Genomic DNA, 17,385 nt, shown 5'->3' with positions numbered 1-17,385 from the left:
AGTGAATGCTTCTAAAATCCGTTGAATTCTGTGTGTATTGATGGTGTTTTGTGTTCCAATGGGAGCCAACTGGAGGTCATACAGACTTCTGATTTAGCACTGCGTCATTGATAATAACCTGCCGCTGCTGTGATAATGTCCTTTCCACATCCTGCTCCCACATTACCAGTTGTGCTGCTGCATTCATTTAATACTACACAGGTGGTTTCACAGTCTCCCTCGTTCAACAAATCCCTTTCTGTCTGTCAAGCTTCAGCTTATAAAATCAAATTCTCTCTCCATCACACTGCTCGCCTGTAACACCGTCTGCCTGTCGCTACCTCCTTCCTTTCCATTCGTTCCTATTATTGTTTTATTTTAATTTCTACCTTTATTTTATTTTTTCCTACTTTCTGTCCATTTCCTCTTCTTTCCTTTCCTTCCTTATTTTTTCTGTCTGTCTCTTCATCCCTTTTGAGGTTATCACTTCTCCTCCCATGTCTTTACTTTCTACTTTTCTTTTTGACTCTTTTCCCCTCGTATATATATATATACAGTATATATATAATCATTGTTTTTGTATTCCTGCTGTCCTGCTCTTTGCAACTTGTTGTATCTCTCTCTTGTCTTCTTGTTTTTTATTTCTTTGCCTTATTTCTGTCTTCCCTTGCTTTTCTCAGTGTCTCTGCCTACCCTTTTTCATTCCTTATCTGTTTTTGCTTTCTTTTGTAGATACTTCCATAAGCATCTTCCTTCCTCTCAATTAAATTTTGACTTGTCTTTCCTATGTTCATTTCATTTTTTATTTCCTTTCATGCCTTTTCAACTTTCCTTTATTTCAACCTTTCTCTCTGCCTGCCTTTCTCTTCGCTTCATTTCCTTTTTACATTTTTTACAGAGGCCGACAGAAGCAAACAGGTTACAACAGCCCACACATCTACTAGGAGAAACACGCTGCACTAAAAATGTAAATAAAAAAAACACAATAATGCCAAAACACATGCAAGTGAAGAAACATTTTCACCTGCTTGACAACACATGTGCAACATGTAGATAACATTCACAAGCCAGACGAAACATGGGCGGTGTTTACTAAACACACTGCATAAACTAAACGCTGCAAGAAGCTCAAAACACAACGGAAACCAGGGGACACTAAAAACTGATGGACACAGTTGGTAGCAACGCGTTTGTTGACGTTTATGTGTATGTTTCATAATGGTAAGTGTTTTGTCAGTATAGTTGAATTGACTGTGTTAGCTGAATCTCAACAAGTTTATGTCCCCGCTACCGTTGGGTTTTGAGCTTTTTGCAGCGTCAGCGTTTCGTTTATTCAGCGCTTTCAGTATGCGCATGTTTCGTGAAGTTGGCGTCTATGTTTCTTTATTTGCATGTATTTTGGCACAAGTTTGTTACATTTTCCTTGTTTTTGACAAGTGCAGTGAGTTTGTTTGTATGGAAATGTATGTGGCCATTGAAGCGAGTTTGCCTCCGTCTGCCAACTTCATTTCTTACATGTTTCTCCCTTTCATGACTTAGTCAGCATTCCTTTCCCCCCTACCTGCCTCTCTTCTCACCTTGCCTTCATTCCGTCAGCCACTCTACCCATGAGTCTACCTGTCTGTCGCCCTTTCCGTCTCCCTGCCTTGCCTCCTGCTTCCTCTCAGGCGGTGCTGGTTCATTACTCTGCATGCTGCCGTGATGTGATTTCAATGCAAATAGCGGGCAAAACACAAGTGGATCAGGTTCTCGGCGCAGAGAGAGAGAGAGAGAGAGAGAGAGAGAGAGAGAGAGAGAGAGAGAGAGAGATAGATGGAAAGAGAGAGATCAGAAGACTGAGTGGGTGCGAGGCAGCGTGTGACTTCCATTCTTCTGATTTCCCAAATGGAGAAGCATAACCATCTATCACTCCTGCAGAGAGAGGCTGTGTGTGTGGATGGATGTCATCTCTCCTGTAGCGAGCACAGCTGCAAATCACTGTCAATCGCATCAAATCCTGTCTACACGTCTGAGAAACACACTGATACATTTGCAAGTATATTTCAAATATTCAAACACACACACACACACACACACACACACACACACACACACACACACACACACACACACACACACACACACACACACACACACACACACACACACACACACACTGTGACCACCTGCGAAGAACTTTAGAAGATCTTCTTTAATAGTGGAAGTGATATGTGACTGGTAAATGGAAATTCTCCGATTCCGCGGTTGAAAGCGGGACTCCCTTTTATGATTTCACGCTAGCAGACGTCACTAAATTCTCTTTTAATCTCTGTGTCCTTTTTTTTGTTCTAACTTCTTCTTGTGCCCTGCAGGAATTTTAAATGGATATATCTCTCTGTCTAATTTAAACACGTTTTATTAACTATGACTCTCAGGAAATAAATTGTTTGAATGAGCAAAAGTCCTTTACAGTGGAAAAAAAGGGAGAGAAAAAGAGCAGTGTTTCCAAATGCCAGACATTGCAACAATGAGCGTTTGTAACTGCTAATCATAGTAAACTATTTTTGATATTCATATTTTGATATTCATTCATATATTCATAAACAAGCAGATTTTTGATGAGATCTCTAAGCAGCTAACCAATCACAGCAGACTGGGCTCTGGTTTCAGACCTAGGGTGAAAAGAGGTGCTGCAGCACAGACAGTAGCCTATGAGAAAAATAAAGCGCTTTTTAAACATTAAATCATGGAAACATGTCGAAGTAGAGACACACAATTCTAAGAAAGCTGTGAAAAGGGGTCAGTTGTGCAATACTATACACATTTGTGCCACTTGGAGGAAAAAGTACACAATTTAAACATATAAAAAATAATCTTTCCTGTGCTGTTTTAGTGCCGAATTCATAATAAAGTTGCTCTTATAAAAAAGAACAAAACAATACTCAGGCTTATTCCTCTGCCCTTGTCTTACTAATTATTTATGACATGAACTAATTCAAAATCCAAATTTTGATTCATTTGAAGTCAGAGAAGGGTTGTTGTTTCAGAGGGTTTAATAATCTGGAGCTTAAACTAAAGACTTAACATTCCCTTTATTAAGGCAAAGTAACGCTTAGGTTGAACTGGAGGTTCCCATTTTGTTAGAATGAATCGTCTTTTCTATGTTCATCCATTCTTGAACATAACTTTGCTACAGTAGTAACTTGGCAATCAGTTGTCCCTGCCACTAGCTGTCTTACCTGAAAAAAGAGACGTGGAAAATGAGATTTTTCAAGCAATTTACCAAGCATTATACTAGAATGCCTTTCGTGCCTCCGGGGAAAATGAGTGTTTTCAAGTGCAGGTGAAGTGCTGGTTTTGATTATGAATTGCTTTCCCATCTCCTCGGGCTCCGACTCACACAAAGAGAACTGGATGTTAGATTTCCTCAATTAGAAGTCTATCATCTGTTAATCTTTTTCCTCTGATTGTTTTTTTGCATTCCTTTGTAGAATGTCATTTCTCAAAATGAAATGAGGTGAGTTTAATTGGGAAAAGAGTATGGACATTAATTGACTGGAGGTCAGCGGAACCCAGGGGAAAATAAGAAATCACTTTTCTTTTCACACTAAAGTTTGGTCAAGACTGCCATAAGATTATGGAGCAGGATTACAATTTTTCAACTAAAAGAGCATGTATATTATTTGCTGTAAGGGATCAGATGTTTACTCTCCTCTGTGAGATGAACTGTTCTGTAGGCTAATACTTTAAGTGTGAATCTATACGCCTACTGCCTGAATCTGCTTTATGGTTTTCATTTTCTTTGGTTCATTTGTTATGTTGTTTTTATTTTTTAGGAGAACATTTATGTTCATAAAATAGTGTTTATGAGCTTATCTGTGTGTATTAACCTAAAACGGAGCATTTTCTGTCAGCTCAGATTTTATTTCTGCTTTTCTAAACTGTAGTATGTGCTCATGTGGTTCAGTGTTGCTGTAGAGGCTGCTGCCTGAATATACTTAATGACAGGCAGGTTTTCCTATAAATAACATCCTTTTTTTAAAATAAATACCTTGGTTTCTTCTTTAATTGGTTACATTGCTCGGTTGTCTTACATAATACTCTTAAGTAAAAAACATCTTATTGATATTTATTTTGTCTCTTATCTATACATGTATGGCATTTAATATTGAGGTTCTCGAGAAGTAAGCAAAGAAATCAGGTTGCATTACTTTGATACTCAGATTAAGTTACCGATTACATTGTTTACAGGTAAGTAGAAATTGTAATGGATTACCATTTTTAAGAGACCCTCCCAACCCTGTTTGTATTGAAGGGATTCACCTCCTTATGAAATATCACCTCATTCTTGGTTTTTATGTCAAATGAGAAATACATACCAAAAATATATGTTACAATTATAATGGAATAGATTTTTATCAGAGTCAATTTGCCTGTTATTTTTCCATACATGGATCAGTCACTGTTTTTTTAAAGCTCCCTTAGTATGTAGTGTTAAAACGCAAAAATAAATGATGTATTACTATCATTTGTGTGCAAGTATGTACATATTTTTCTGAAAAATGTATAATATGTATGTGTACAACCACAATATAATGGTGATGGATGTAACACTTGTGCCATTATCTATCTGAAACTATAAATGCAGGTTTGGCTGTGAAATAATTCATGCTCTTGCTGTTTTCCCAGCTCGTAAATAATAGCCAGCAGACAGTGCCAGTGCTAGAACAAACCCCCCCTACAGCGGACACTGTACCAGAGTAGCTTCTCTGTAACACAAGATTTGCAAGCAGGCCTCTGGAGGAACATAGCCGCCTGAACTAAGGCTACTTAAAAATGTTCCAAAAACTAGAATAGAATCGCCAACACAAAACTCTGACAAAATATAATACCAATTGAAGCAGTGGTCCTCACTGAGACGATTAATAAGTGGAAACACTGTCTCCAAGGGAAACAAAAGAAAATGGTTTGATTTGGAATGCAGTCCATCATTCAGACACCTGTTTACTAGAATCTAGACACCGCCACAAGCAGGATATTCTTGCAGGTTAACAAACAAACACACGTTCAAAACTCTTCCAATTTAACGAATGAATGGCAATGCGCAATGTTAGTGACGAATCAAAATTGCACACGGCCATTTAAGTTAAGCCTTACAAAGTGATTGAAAAGGTTACAAAAACCACATTAAGCTTATTTCTTTTACAGACAATACACTCCAAAATAAAAAACACACATTAAACACACAAACTAACATACTTTGCAAAGTGAACGCCTTGTGAATCCTTGGCAGCCCACCTCCGCCTGCTCACACTGAGTTCGCCAGCCTTCTGCACTCACTCACAAGCTCCTGGTACTTTGTGCTTTGAGCTTCCTCTTGTTGGCTTCCTCCGTACGCTCTCCCATATGGTTTATTTAGAGGGGAAAAGTTGACTTCAGTTCAATTTCTTCTTGCATTGGTATTGTATGGTGGTTCTGGACATAGGTACATGAAGTTCATCCTTGCACAATGTAATTCCCGCACACTGTGCTGGGTCTTAGGGATTGTTACAACATTGGAGAAGAAATGGTTTAAAATACAATCTATTTCCTTCCTTGGTCTTGATTTGACCTCATCCCTGTAATGCACCAAGAAGAACATTCATTTAGTTACTTTATCCACTATTGTTTATCTATGATGACATCTGATTTTCACACAATCATGTGTTCATCTATTTTGTAGAACTCTTGTTTGTCAGATTTTTAATCAGGCTTTTCGCTCTGTGATTGTGTGTGTGACCCCCTTACTGTTTTTGTTGCATATATTCAGTTCACCATTCTCTCTAAAAATGTAATTCATGGTTTGGACAGTTTGATTTATGCCATCCCTTACTGGGGTGTTGTAGGTCCTAAATAAAAAAAACAGCACTATTAATAATTTAATCTCCCTGGTATTGCTTGCTGCCTGCCGCCCCACCAAGGCTTCACCAAGAGAATCTGAGAGCCATGCATTTTAGAGCCATCCTATGTTTTGTCTCAATTTGGGTCTACAAATGGATCTTAAAGTGACACTAATCAGTATTTTCAAATGAACAATGAGTCAGGTGACAAAGACATCTCTTATGTGTTGAACCCGCAGATAGTTACCATCCGAATCTGAAGCTTTGTTCCCTTTTTAGTGTCTCTTAGCTATAGAGTTCTGGCTAAAAAACAAACGAAAAAATAAGTTACTATAAGTCACAATTGTTGTATTTAGCTTTATACCATTTGTCATGGTATCTTATTATATTTCAAACACTTCCAATCACACACATGGGGCTTTAAACGGCAAAAGGTTTGGTTTTATTGATTTCTTTTTTTTATCTATTCGCAGTCGAATTTCAAGGAGTCTAAAATACTAAATAAGGCTGATAACATCTTGACTCTCTTGGTGTTTTTACATCATATGGTTCTGGGGACACGGCAGATGGAGAGATTTTGTCAACAAAATAGCATCACAACCACTCAAGATTCTTTCAATATTAAGATAAGTGTAATGTTGTCACATTTAAATAGATATTAGAGGTAAAAAAGCTTGAGGAAAATCTAAGAAGCAAAATGCTAAACTATATTCAGCAATCCATCTTTACATCATTTGTTCTGGTTTTGCCTTAGGCTAGATGGCATACTACTTGCAGTGTGGGATAGTCTTCGGGTTCCGTGACAAAGTGGATCCTGGCATACCAGGAGACCTATATAAATATTCTTCAATGCTTCATATTTATTCTATAAGAAGGAATTCAGGGCAAACATGATGGTTGCACAGTTGATCTTGTTATTTATGATATGAACTATAAGAGACACTCGTAGTGTCCACTTAGTTGTCATACTTTATATTGCCGATAGTTTCAAAAACACATTGATTGATTATTGACAGTCTTGTATCCTTTGTGTTAACCAGAGGTATTACACTCTGGTTAAGGGGGCTCACTCTCATTTAAACACAATCCAGAAAGCAGAATCATTTACCATCCAGGTTCTAGAGAGTGGTGCAGGTATGACCGATTTCTGTAGGCCAAACCAGGAAGTGAGCATCTCAATGGCTCCCTTGAACAAAAGCCCAATGGGATTTTTCTATAGGATCTGATATATTGCATAACAAAAGATCTGTGGCAAACAAACGTTTATGATCCCTACACGTTTTGTTCAGTGGGATAATCTCCACATTTTATTAACACTTTTATGATTTTTGAAGAGTAAATATAATCTCCAGGAGTAAATATCTAACGCTAGGCTATAAAGGAACTACCTCCCAGTGAAATTGCTGCGAGTCGACATTGCTAAGCTAAAGGTGGCTAATGTTCAACAAGATGACGGATAGCAGTCTTATTTAGCCATTAGGTAGCAACTGTCGTAGAAGCCACATAGAAGCTTCAGATATTCACCAGCGGGTACATATTTTATGTGCTGAGAAAAATTAAAGGTTGACTTTAATTAAATGTATTATTTCAACAAATTTCTCATAACTGTATTAGGTTAGCTGAAAGCAATAATATTAAGTAAAGTCAAATATGTTTTATTTATACTTCATATTATTGCTTTTAACTAACCTAATACAGTTATGTGACATCTGTTGAAATAATACATTTATTAAAGTCAACCTTTAAGTTTTCAATGCAAAAGTCCCTTACAGTAGTCTTAACTACAGACATTATTTCAGGCATATAAAAAGCATTCAAATAACCATTGACTTGACATGAATTAACTAAGAGGCTATTTCATTTTCGGGCATTACTGCACCACTCTTTAACTCAACGGCCGTAACGCTGCTCTTCACATGCATGCATTTCCCATAATTCTACATTCATACATACAGCATCATTACAGGTGTCATGCTGGGGTTGACGTACTTTGGCCTTCTCTGATTTCCATCTCTCTGAATCGTAATAGAGCATTGCACCTTCTTACACACTCACACTCACTCACACACACACACACACACACACACACACACACACACACACACACACACACACACACACACACACACACACACACACACACACACACACACACACACACACACACACACACACACACACACACACACACAGAGAGTCAAACATAACTATATATACATACACTTACCGATGCACACCTCAGGTGGCCCGACTTGCAAACTTGATGTTAGTCCTGATTGGTAGCGACCCCTGATGTGTCTCTGATATAGGGTGTGTGTGTGTGTGTGTGTGTGTGTGTGTGTGAGGATCAGTTTGAATGTCTGCCTGTATATAAGGTTTATCTCAGCGGTGATTTTGACCTTTTATCTCTAAAACAAATCCTTTGCTGCTCATGTCTCTCTGGTGTGTCAGCGCATACCCAGCTGGCTAATTAAATTGATTTGCTAAAGTAGGAGCAAAGAAATAAATAGTGGCTTGCGTCACAAAAGAGAGCATTTACCATTAAGACCAATAACAAGGTACATCATCAAAAATCTAAATCAAATCAACACCAGGTGACCTCTTTGGGGCGTTCAAACCCTAAAACTGACTACTACCTTCTTTTGATTAAGACGTGAAGACATAACTGTAATGTATTTCAATTAAATACAATAAAATTTGATTTGACAGTGCTAGAAAAGAATAGTGCAGACTACAAGAGTACGCTTCATCTCTGCAGAATTGATTTGTAATAAATAACTGATGATGTAGAGGTGAGGAGGATACGGCTGATCCTGATATTGGCTTGGACACACACAGCCCCATGTTAATGAGAAATTGATTTCTGCATCACTAAATAATGTTAATATTCATTAGCTGTCAGCATAAAAATACATAATGGAGGGTGGAGAGCAAAAGTGAGCCGGAGAAAGAGTTAAGGAAGTAAAACAGATGCTGAAGCTCACCTCGGTGTTTCAGTTATACCTCCAGATAACAAAATGTACAAGCAGGAAATACAAAATAAACGTGTACTTCAGAAAATTCATTTGAATAACTATTGCAGTTTGAGCTACATTGTGACGAGTGCTCAGAATACAGGTGATGCGTTTTGATTTGTCATGCAGTTTAGTAAATCTGATTGAAATATGCTATTGAGGGCTTTTTATATGTTTCTTTAACTAAAGAGTAATGTTTTAACGGTCACGTCTTATACTGTATTTCAACAATATCTTATAAGTCTCTGATAAATGTCTCTGAATTTGAAGATTCTTCTCAACATCACCACAAACTATATCCTCCTTTATTGAATCAACATTGATCTGAAAAAGTACTACTACTACTTCAGAACAGGTTCCAGGTTTTATTTATTGCTGGATAATTTAGTTTGAGAACATTTAGGAAATTAAGTGATGTTTAAAATCTACTACGGTATGCAACCCTTAGTATCTCTCAGTTTGTGCTGCACATTAAACAGCTTGACCACTTTTACTTCTAAAACCTTCCACCCGAGGTTTTTGTTTCTTCATATGATGACTTTGGCCAGGTGGGAGCAACCATGGGCAAATAAAGCTCCCTGAAGTTTAGTTAGTCTACCGATATTAGTTTGAGTGAGCTGGAGTGAGCAGGAAAAGGCAAACGTTTAGACATTGTACAGATATGGATAATTATAAAAAATGTATGCCAGACATTTTCAAGGCCTGAATGATGAATAGACTGAAATGTTATAGTGCTTTCACTGCAACCTATCAAAGTGCTTTTCAGCATTTACTCATTGAAACAGAGACAGAAGCTGTCACATGATTTGAATTTTGAAAAAGAATGTTTCAAAATGATGTTGGAATATTAGTTTCGCTTTGACCGATGCCAAATGTCTGAGCAAGACTGAGAAGACACAAAACTGTAATTTATACACCTGAACTGTACCTCTAGTCACTATTGATGAACACTCTGAAGAGCAACAGGCTGCTTTTTAATCACCTGCCTGCTGAGCTGAGCAGCGTTTAGAACTCAGGATAAAAAATGCCAAGACCCTCCCCACTGGCTGGTTGGAATTTAGCAGATTTGACAAACCAGGTCACGGTCACCTGCATGGAGAAGGACTGGAACAAATAGCAGAGAGCTAGCAGGGACCTGTGAAGGGCAGGAGGATCTCACATGTTCGCATAAGGTTTATGACGTTTTAAAGACCCTTTAAATCTCCAATTTGTTTAAATAAATCACCCCCAAAACAGGTTGCTAAAGGCAAAATGTTATCATGAACACAGCCATTTTGTTTTTGATCATTAAAAAGAATATTATACTGCTAACTGTAATTCAATTGGAGTGGCAATAGCTCAGTCTGTAGGGATTTGGCTTTTGATGTGCGTTTCTGTAAATGTGTGTCTTGTTTTCAGTTAATATTAATATGCGTGTTGGTTTGTGAAGAACTCAGACAGCAGGTGTCAGACTTGATGGTAAACATCAGCGATCACATAGAGGCAGACCAGCTGCACACATTTGACAGGTTGGTGTTTTAATTGTACCTCTCTTTTCATATTGATTCACTGTCCACTGAAAATAACATATACAATTCTTTTTTTGGAGGATTACTTGTAATGTAATCCATTAAATGACTTGTTACCTGTTATAAAATGTAATCAGTAAAGTTGTCTAACTATCATAATATTACAGTAATGTAACTTGATGAATATCCATTACTTTTGGAAGACCCAATATCAAATGCAATGCAAATAAATACAAACGAAAGGAAATATCAATAAGATGTTTTTTACTTTAGTATACTATGTAAGACAACGGAACAATGTGACCTTAGAAAAGAAAAAGAAACCAAGATATTCAGGATCAAAGATGTTTCCTCTGCTCAGAGATTTTTTTGAAAGGAAAACCTACCTTTCATTAAGAATATTCAGGCAGTAGCCTATACACCAATAATGAAACACATGAGCACATACTACAGTTTAGAAAAGCTGTTTTATAAATACAGTTAAGCTCATCCACTATTTTATACTTTTTTACAATTATTTTACATACTCAAATAAAAAAAAAGAACAAATGAAACAAAGAAAGAGAAAACCATAAAGCTGATTCAGGCAGTAGGCATATAGATTCACACTTAAAATATTAGCCTACAGAACAGTTCAGTACTCCTTTTACAACAAACACTTTATGCTCTTAGTATTGCATATGGTTTAAGAGCACCAACAGCACGTGCTAATATATTGATCTTTATTTTAAAACATATTGAAACATTGTAATCCTGCAATGTTCACTATATTTCTTTAGAAAAGTAACAGTTATATTATTACATCTCTTTTATGCAACTGTAAGGGTGGGGATCACAGTTACCTTTTTTTGTATCATGATTACGTGTTGGCAAAGTGTGTTTGTATTTTCATAATTGTCTGCAAATCTATAAAGTTGCATCCTTAATTGTCCAAATAACATGGCAGGAAAAGCACAGTCTGAGTCAGTGTGTGTGTGTGTGTGTGTGTGTGTGTGTGTGTGTGTGTGTGTGTGTGTGTGTGTGTGTGTGTGTGTGTGTGTGTGTGTGTGTGTGTGTGTGTGTGTGTGTGGGAGAGAGGAATCCCATTAGAGACATAGACCTCGAAATAGAACTCGTATGACAGTAAAATGAGTGGACTGAGAGGGATCTCATAACAACAGAGAGGAAAGAGACACGCAGAGAGAGTGCAAAGAGAGGGAGGGTGTGTGGGAATCCTATACTTGCGGAGGAAGCTGGCGTTAGGACCAGGGGAAAAGCAGACAACTAAAAAGGCCCTCATTCTGACAAGCTCCCGGAAATCAGGAAAGGCTGTAACAGGAAATTGGGTGCTTGGGAATTTAAATAAAAGCCTATAATTTGTGATTTAAAAAAAGAGCAGCAATATCGCATGGATTTCTAATTAAATGTGAAAGAGGCAAAATAAATCATGTAAAAATATAATAGTTAATGCTCTGTACAAAAATGCTGCAGTTACAGATTACCTCAATATTTTAGATTTTAGTTTTTTCAAAATGTACTTTTATAGAAAACTCCAATATTGTCGAGTCTTTTGTAGGCACTTTGTTTTTTGTGAAACATATAAAAATGCAAGTACACATTTTATTTTTATTTAATAACTTCTTTAATTATTAGTTGTTTTTTAATTTTGGTTATTAAGTTGTTTTAATTAGGATATTGAATAATCACTTGTCCAAGTTTTAAACCATGGAAACCATAAAATGTATTTAATACATATTTTGCCTCATAAACTCCAATTTTTTTCTTGAAATTGTCCAAATTGTAGCCTACCCCTTTAATTCATTACATCTTATCTGTTAATTTTGGGTCATCAGTAATAAATACCCTCATTTGTCCAATTTTAGAAACATTAACACATATTTCCCCTCACCATATTCATTAGTTTTCGTGAAACGGTCACAAAATTCATTACAATTCTGCTGTTATTTCCTATTATTTTGAAACTCAAAACCGGAAGCTCTGCTCGTGTTAACGCACACGTCTTTACTCGGGTGGCTGGCACCCGGCGTGGTGCGCACTGCTCTCCATTCCTCTCCAACTCAACGTCAGTCTGTCAGAGACCGTCTGAGCGTGCGCACACACACCGAAGCCCTGTCACACACTCTCTGGGACACACGCGCGCACCGACGCACACACACAGACTCGCACTGTCGGACCCGGGAGGACAGTAGAGGAAAGGAGAGCTCCAACTTCCCGCTTTGCTTCTACTTGTGTCTTTCTGTCTCTTCTGATCCACCAATGCGAGGATATTATTTCTGTTCTCACTCTTATGTTCCCAGCTGTCCCGAACTAAGGAAACCCGGTTTAAGGACCAGACGGGAGTATGTAAAATAACCCGCGCGACTGAGCCAAACAAGAAGAAAAAGAAGAAATGGATAAACGGAGTTATTCTCTCGTTTTGCCTGCAGCTTTCCTCTACTTTGGACTTTTGGGATTTACTGCGGGACAATTCTTTCCAGGTAAAGACATTTGTTTATTTCATTTGTGGATTTTTAAATCAGATCTTATGGTGCGCTTTGATGATTTATGTTCGAGTCGGAATCGGTGCATGAATGCCAGGGTGCTGAGGTGTCAAGTGTGGGAATATAAAGTTGGCATGCAAGTTTATTTTGTGCGTTTCTGCGTGAGCATCGTGCAACTGCGTAGACTATTTTTTAAAATTATTTTTGATGGTATAACACGTCAGTTTTTAGCACATTTTCTGACATGGAATATGATCTCTATCTGCTTGTGTGCGCATAAAATCCAATACACCAGTTGTTGATGGGAATACCAAAGTCATTTATGGCGAGTGTTGCTGGTAGTTTGACTTCTGGTGACAGTTTACACAATTAAAGCTCAGCCTGGGTCAAATCTGACATGTGCACTGGGGTGAAGTTTTGGACACTTGACGAGGTGTTTTGCTCCATGAAGCGTCCGGTGAGCGTGGACTGTTTGCTGTTGAGGGTTAATAAGTGACCTGGATGGTTTAAATGTAGATTACATTTTGCTGTGAACTTACTGTGTTTAGAAGTGGATCGGTGCGTTTTGGCTCCATGACCATAAAGCTGCAAACGGTGTCTTAAAACGAGTCCCTGGTTTTATCCATGTTCCGATCAAAGTAGGCTATTATTTTGTTTCGTGCTACAGTGCACATGCACAAGGATAACTGTACCGTATAAGTCCTACAAGTGTGTTCCCCTTAATCTATTGGCATTTAATCCAACTTTTAAACTGATCTGAGATATAATTCACATTCCGCATTTCAAAACAGCAATTACGCACAGTGCTGAATGATATTTCAGAGCCGCTCTGTTATTTCCCGGAGTTGAAGCTTCACACATTCTGCAGCAACAACGCTGCTCCGCATGCAGTCAGGAGCCAGCGGTCTTCTGGCACTTGTTACGCGCCGGAGATGTTTGGGCAGGTAGCATGTTTCGCAGAGTTCTCGCAGGCTCGGATCAAATCAGTGATGGATATGATAGTCAATAATCTAACTGAAGCATTAAAGGCTGGATGAAAAGTGCCACGCGCCGCGGTGCAGCTGCGCTCAGTTCAAGTTTTCTCCAACATATCCTCCCCTTGACAAAAACACACATTCAGGATGTGATTAAATCGCTTATTTAGAAGTTTGAACTTATAATGACTGTAAAATAAATAGTGTAAAGCCAGAATGAAGGTGCTTGTTGTGTATTGTAATCTGACATTCGCATGATCCGACAATAAAAACAGTCTTTTTTAAAGAGCATGTTACACTGTATGAGTGTGTCCTGCGCTGTAGCTCCGTAAAGCACCACATTTCCGTCAGTTCATTCTCTTTACATCAGTGATGTTTCCCCTTGCAGCAGAAGGCTGTGTCCGCGCACTCTCGGCACCTTCTGCTTGGTATTCATGACTTGTAAGGCTGCAAAACGAGGCTACTTTGAAGGGAAGACTGGCTCCAAACACTAACTCCTGACTCTCTGTCTCTCTCTGTCTCCGGCTCCCGGCTGCAGCGCAGCGCAGCAGTCCTTCTCTCCGTGCGTAACGGTTCAGCGGAGGAAACAGCTTCACATAGCGCGTAATGCTGAAATAACAAGTGTTCATTTGGCCAAATATGTGCGTGCAGATCGAAATGAAGCATTAAAGCAAATTATTTGTGTGTTCTATCATGCATATTTATACAAATAGAAGTGTAGGAGATACAACTCTGTTTAAAACCATCAAGACTGGAAATAAAGGCACTTTTCTTTTTTCAGTTGCATGCTCATTATTGCATTGCTCCTTTATTTGTTGAGGATGCAATGCATGAGGTTATGGTCAGTTAAAGTAGAAATAACAATTATTGTCACTTTAGTATTTTACAATTAATTCTTGGGGTGTTGCTGTCATGTGTGCAGCAAGGTTTAGACAATCACAGTATCAGTATTTGCACTTTTATTATATTGGGAGTGTTTTGTTGTGAGTTTTTGTGCAGAAAGCGTGTGTCTGTATGAGAGAAACTGAGAAAACAGCAGACGGATGTTTCCTTGTTCGCTCCTGCGCCGTTAGGGGGCGATATTGTCACACCAGATTTATACACGGACAGAGCGGACCGAGTGATTTAAAAAAAAAATCTTTCTGCTTATTCCAATCCCAGCTGCTGGGTTTTGTTTTTAGAAAATGAATGTGAAGCAGTTAAATGATAATAGACTGAAAGCCCGTGATGAAGGAGATGCTCTCACCCTGCCTGTCTGCCAGTCTGATGGACATAGACGTTGTAATGTCCCTCTCAAACATCCTCACTGTGTGTGCTTTTCTGCCAAACAGCTCAATTGTCAGAACCTGTTGCTCCATCTGAAGTAAAGCTGTATCTGTGTGGCCAGATACCAGCCGTGGTGGATAGTTTTTTTACTTTTAAAATTAATTTCTGTCCCATCTTCCACCAACACCGTGTATTTACTTTAACCGTGAAATTGAGTTGGATGAGAATATTGCTTGTGTACATTCATAATTGTCGTTTACACTGGGAATGCTCCAGATATGTCCACATCACTTCTTGAAATGTTTGATTTGGTCCCAATTATTTTTTTTGACGTATCATTTCTTTAAAAAACTGATTTTAAAATCCTTACACAGAGAAAGTTTACCCTACTACATAAACTAACAGAAAGCACCCTGATTACTGATTTATAAAATGATTTAAAAAATCATTAATTTATTTATTTGATAGGAAAACCTGCCTTTCATTAGGAATATTGAGTCTTGACACCAACAATGAAACACATGAGCACATACAATATAAAAGCAGAAATGAAATTTGAGCTGACAGAAAATATTCCGTTGTAGTTTAATACACACAGTTAGGCTCACACACAATGTTTTATGAAAATATACTATATATAATGAATAAAAAATAACAAATAAACCAAAGAAACTGAAGGCAGTAGGCATATAGCTTCACACTCAAAGTATTAGCCCACAGAACAGAACAGTTTACAGAGAAGAAATCAAATCTGATCCTGCTAATAATCCCCAATTGTATGGTCCTGTAAGTAAATCGGTTACCTTTTCTTTGTATCCTGATTACATTATGTAATCTGTCACTCCCCAAGCCTTTATATGAAGAACAGCCTGCCAACAGTATCTGTTTTTCCTTTTGGGTTGGCAGATTTATTTTTTAATTTTTCCCTTAAAAAAAGCTTAATTCTTTAAGTTCAGAAAAGCAAAGGCATGTGTTACCCAAGGCTGTCTTTTTCATCTTGCGCGCGCGCGTGTGTGTGTGTGTGGGTGTGGGTGTGTGGATGTTGGGTGCAGCTATGCTACTGATAGCCTTCGAGCTTCAGCAAACGGTAATTGTTGAACATCCGGTTGGATCTTGAGGTGACGACTATGGCACTGAGGTGTGTGTGTGCTTTCAGGGAAACCAATTTACAATTTATATTCCACTTAATCAGATTTATTTGGCTGTGAAGACAGGTGGGAGAAAGAGTACAAAAAGGAGAAAGGAAGATAGTGACCATGTTTGACTTTCTCTCTGTCTCTCCTTGACACGTTCGCCCAGTGCGATGACATGTTGGAGGGACGCGGAGAAGTCTTTGGCTTTGATCGAATCAACAGCCTTCAATTCCCCAATTATGGAGCCCTTTATGTGATTAGTGTGGGGTTTGTGTGCCACGCTTCATATGACACAAAGGGAGAGGGTGTCATACCAGCAGAGGAGAGTGGAAGGTTGGGTAAGTAGAGGTGAAGTGAGGAATACACACTTTTTTTAGCAAAGAAAAGAGGAAAACAGGCAATGAGGAAAGAAAGGAAAACAGGAATGTAAAGTAATATACGAATCAAGCTGAGCTACAGGGGAAAAGGGAAAGAAAGCCAGAGTTAGGTAACAAATATAGGACTTGAGAGAAGAAAAAAGACGAGGAGAATGGAGAATATGTGCAAGGACATGTGAAGGGGGATAGGGAGAGATCTAGCAAAGGAGATGAGGACAGAATGGAAAGAGCATAAGTGAAGCAAAAGTAGCACGAGTAAAGAAAAGATAAAATGAATTCAGAGTAGAGGGAAACAAAGAAAATAAATGGTTCCATAAACAAGGAGAAAGGAAATCTAGGCAAGAGAAGAAAGCCAGGAATGGAGAAAATAAGTTCACAAAATAAAGGCCTTGAGAAGAGAGAGATGGAAGACAAGGATAACAGAAAGCCTTAGAAAGGAAGGAGAAACGCTAAGAGGAGATACAAGGAGAAAAGATGACGGAGAAAAAAGGAGTTGAGATTGAAGGCGAGGAGGTGGTGAAATGACGTGACTGTGGTAAAGGAGATAGTCCCGTCATTGTTGCCTCTTCATCACGCCGGTCAGCCGAGCCGAGGAGGGAAGGAGAAAATCAGAAAAGCGAAAGTGAGAGCAAAGGACAAGATGTTGGAGGAAATGACAAAGACGACGGATGACGGGAGGTCATGAAGAGAAAAAAAATGGACACTAAGTTGATTATGTCTCGCTGTTATCGACTGTCTGAGTGGCTATAATTGTTTCCTCTGCTCTGTGTGTGTGTGTGTGTGTGTGTGTGTGTGT

The 17,385-nt window shown here is 38.4% G+C and overlaps 1 protein-coding gene across 1 annotated transcript in view; it reads left to right on the top strand.

Annotated features, from left to right (window-relative positions):
• Positions 1 to 12,748: 12,748 nt before the first annotated feature.
• Positions 12,749 to 17,385, top strand: part of ptprt (protein tyrosine phosphatase receptor type T) — a 293,754-nt gene continuing 289,117 nt past the window's right edge. The window contains exon 1 of the mRNA XM_063910759.1: positions 12,749 to 12,836. Within this exon, the coding sequence (XP_063766829.1) occupies positions 12,749 to 12,836 (88 nt within the window). The remainder of the gene's footprint in view (positions 12,837 to 17,385) is intronic.

This window comes from Eleginops maclovinus, chromosome 20 (assembly GCF_036324505.1).
Source record: "Eleginops maclovinus isolate JMC-PN-2008 ecotype Puerto Natales chromosome 20, JC_Emac_rtc_rv5, whole genome shotgun sequence".
Lineage (NCBI taxonomy): Eukaryota > Metazoa > Chordata > Actinopteri > Perciformes > Eleginopidae > Eleginops > Eleginops maclovinus.
The sequence above is the reverse complement of the archived record's forward strand: the minus strand, read 5'-3'. Positions and strand labels throughout refer to the sequence as shown.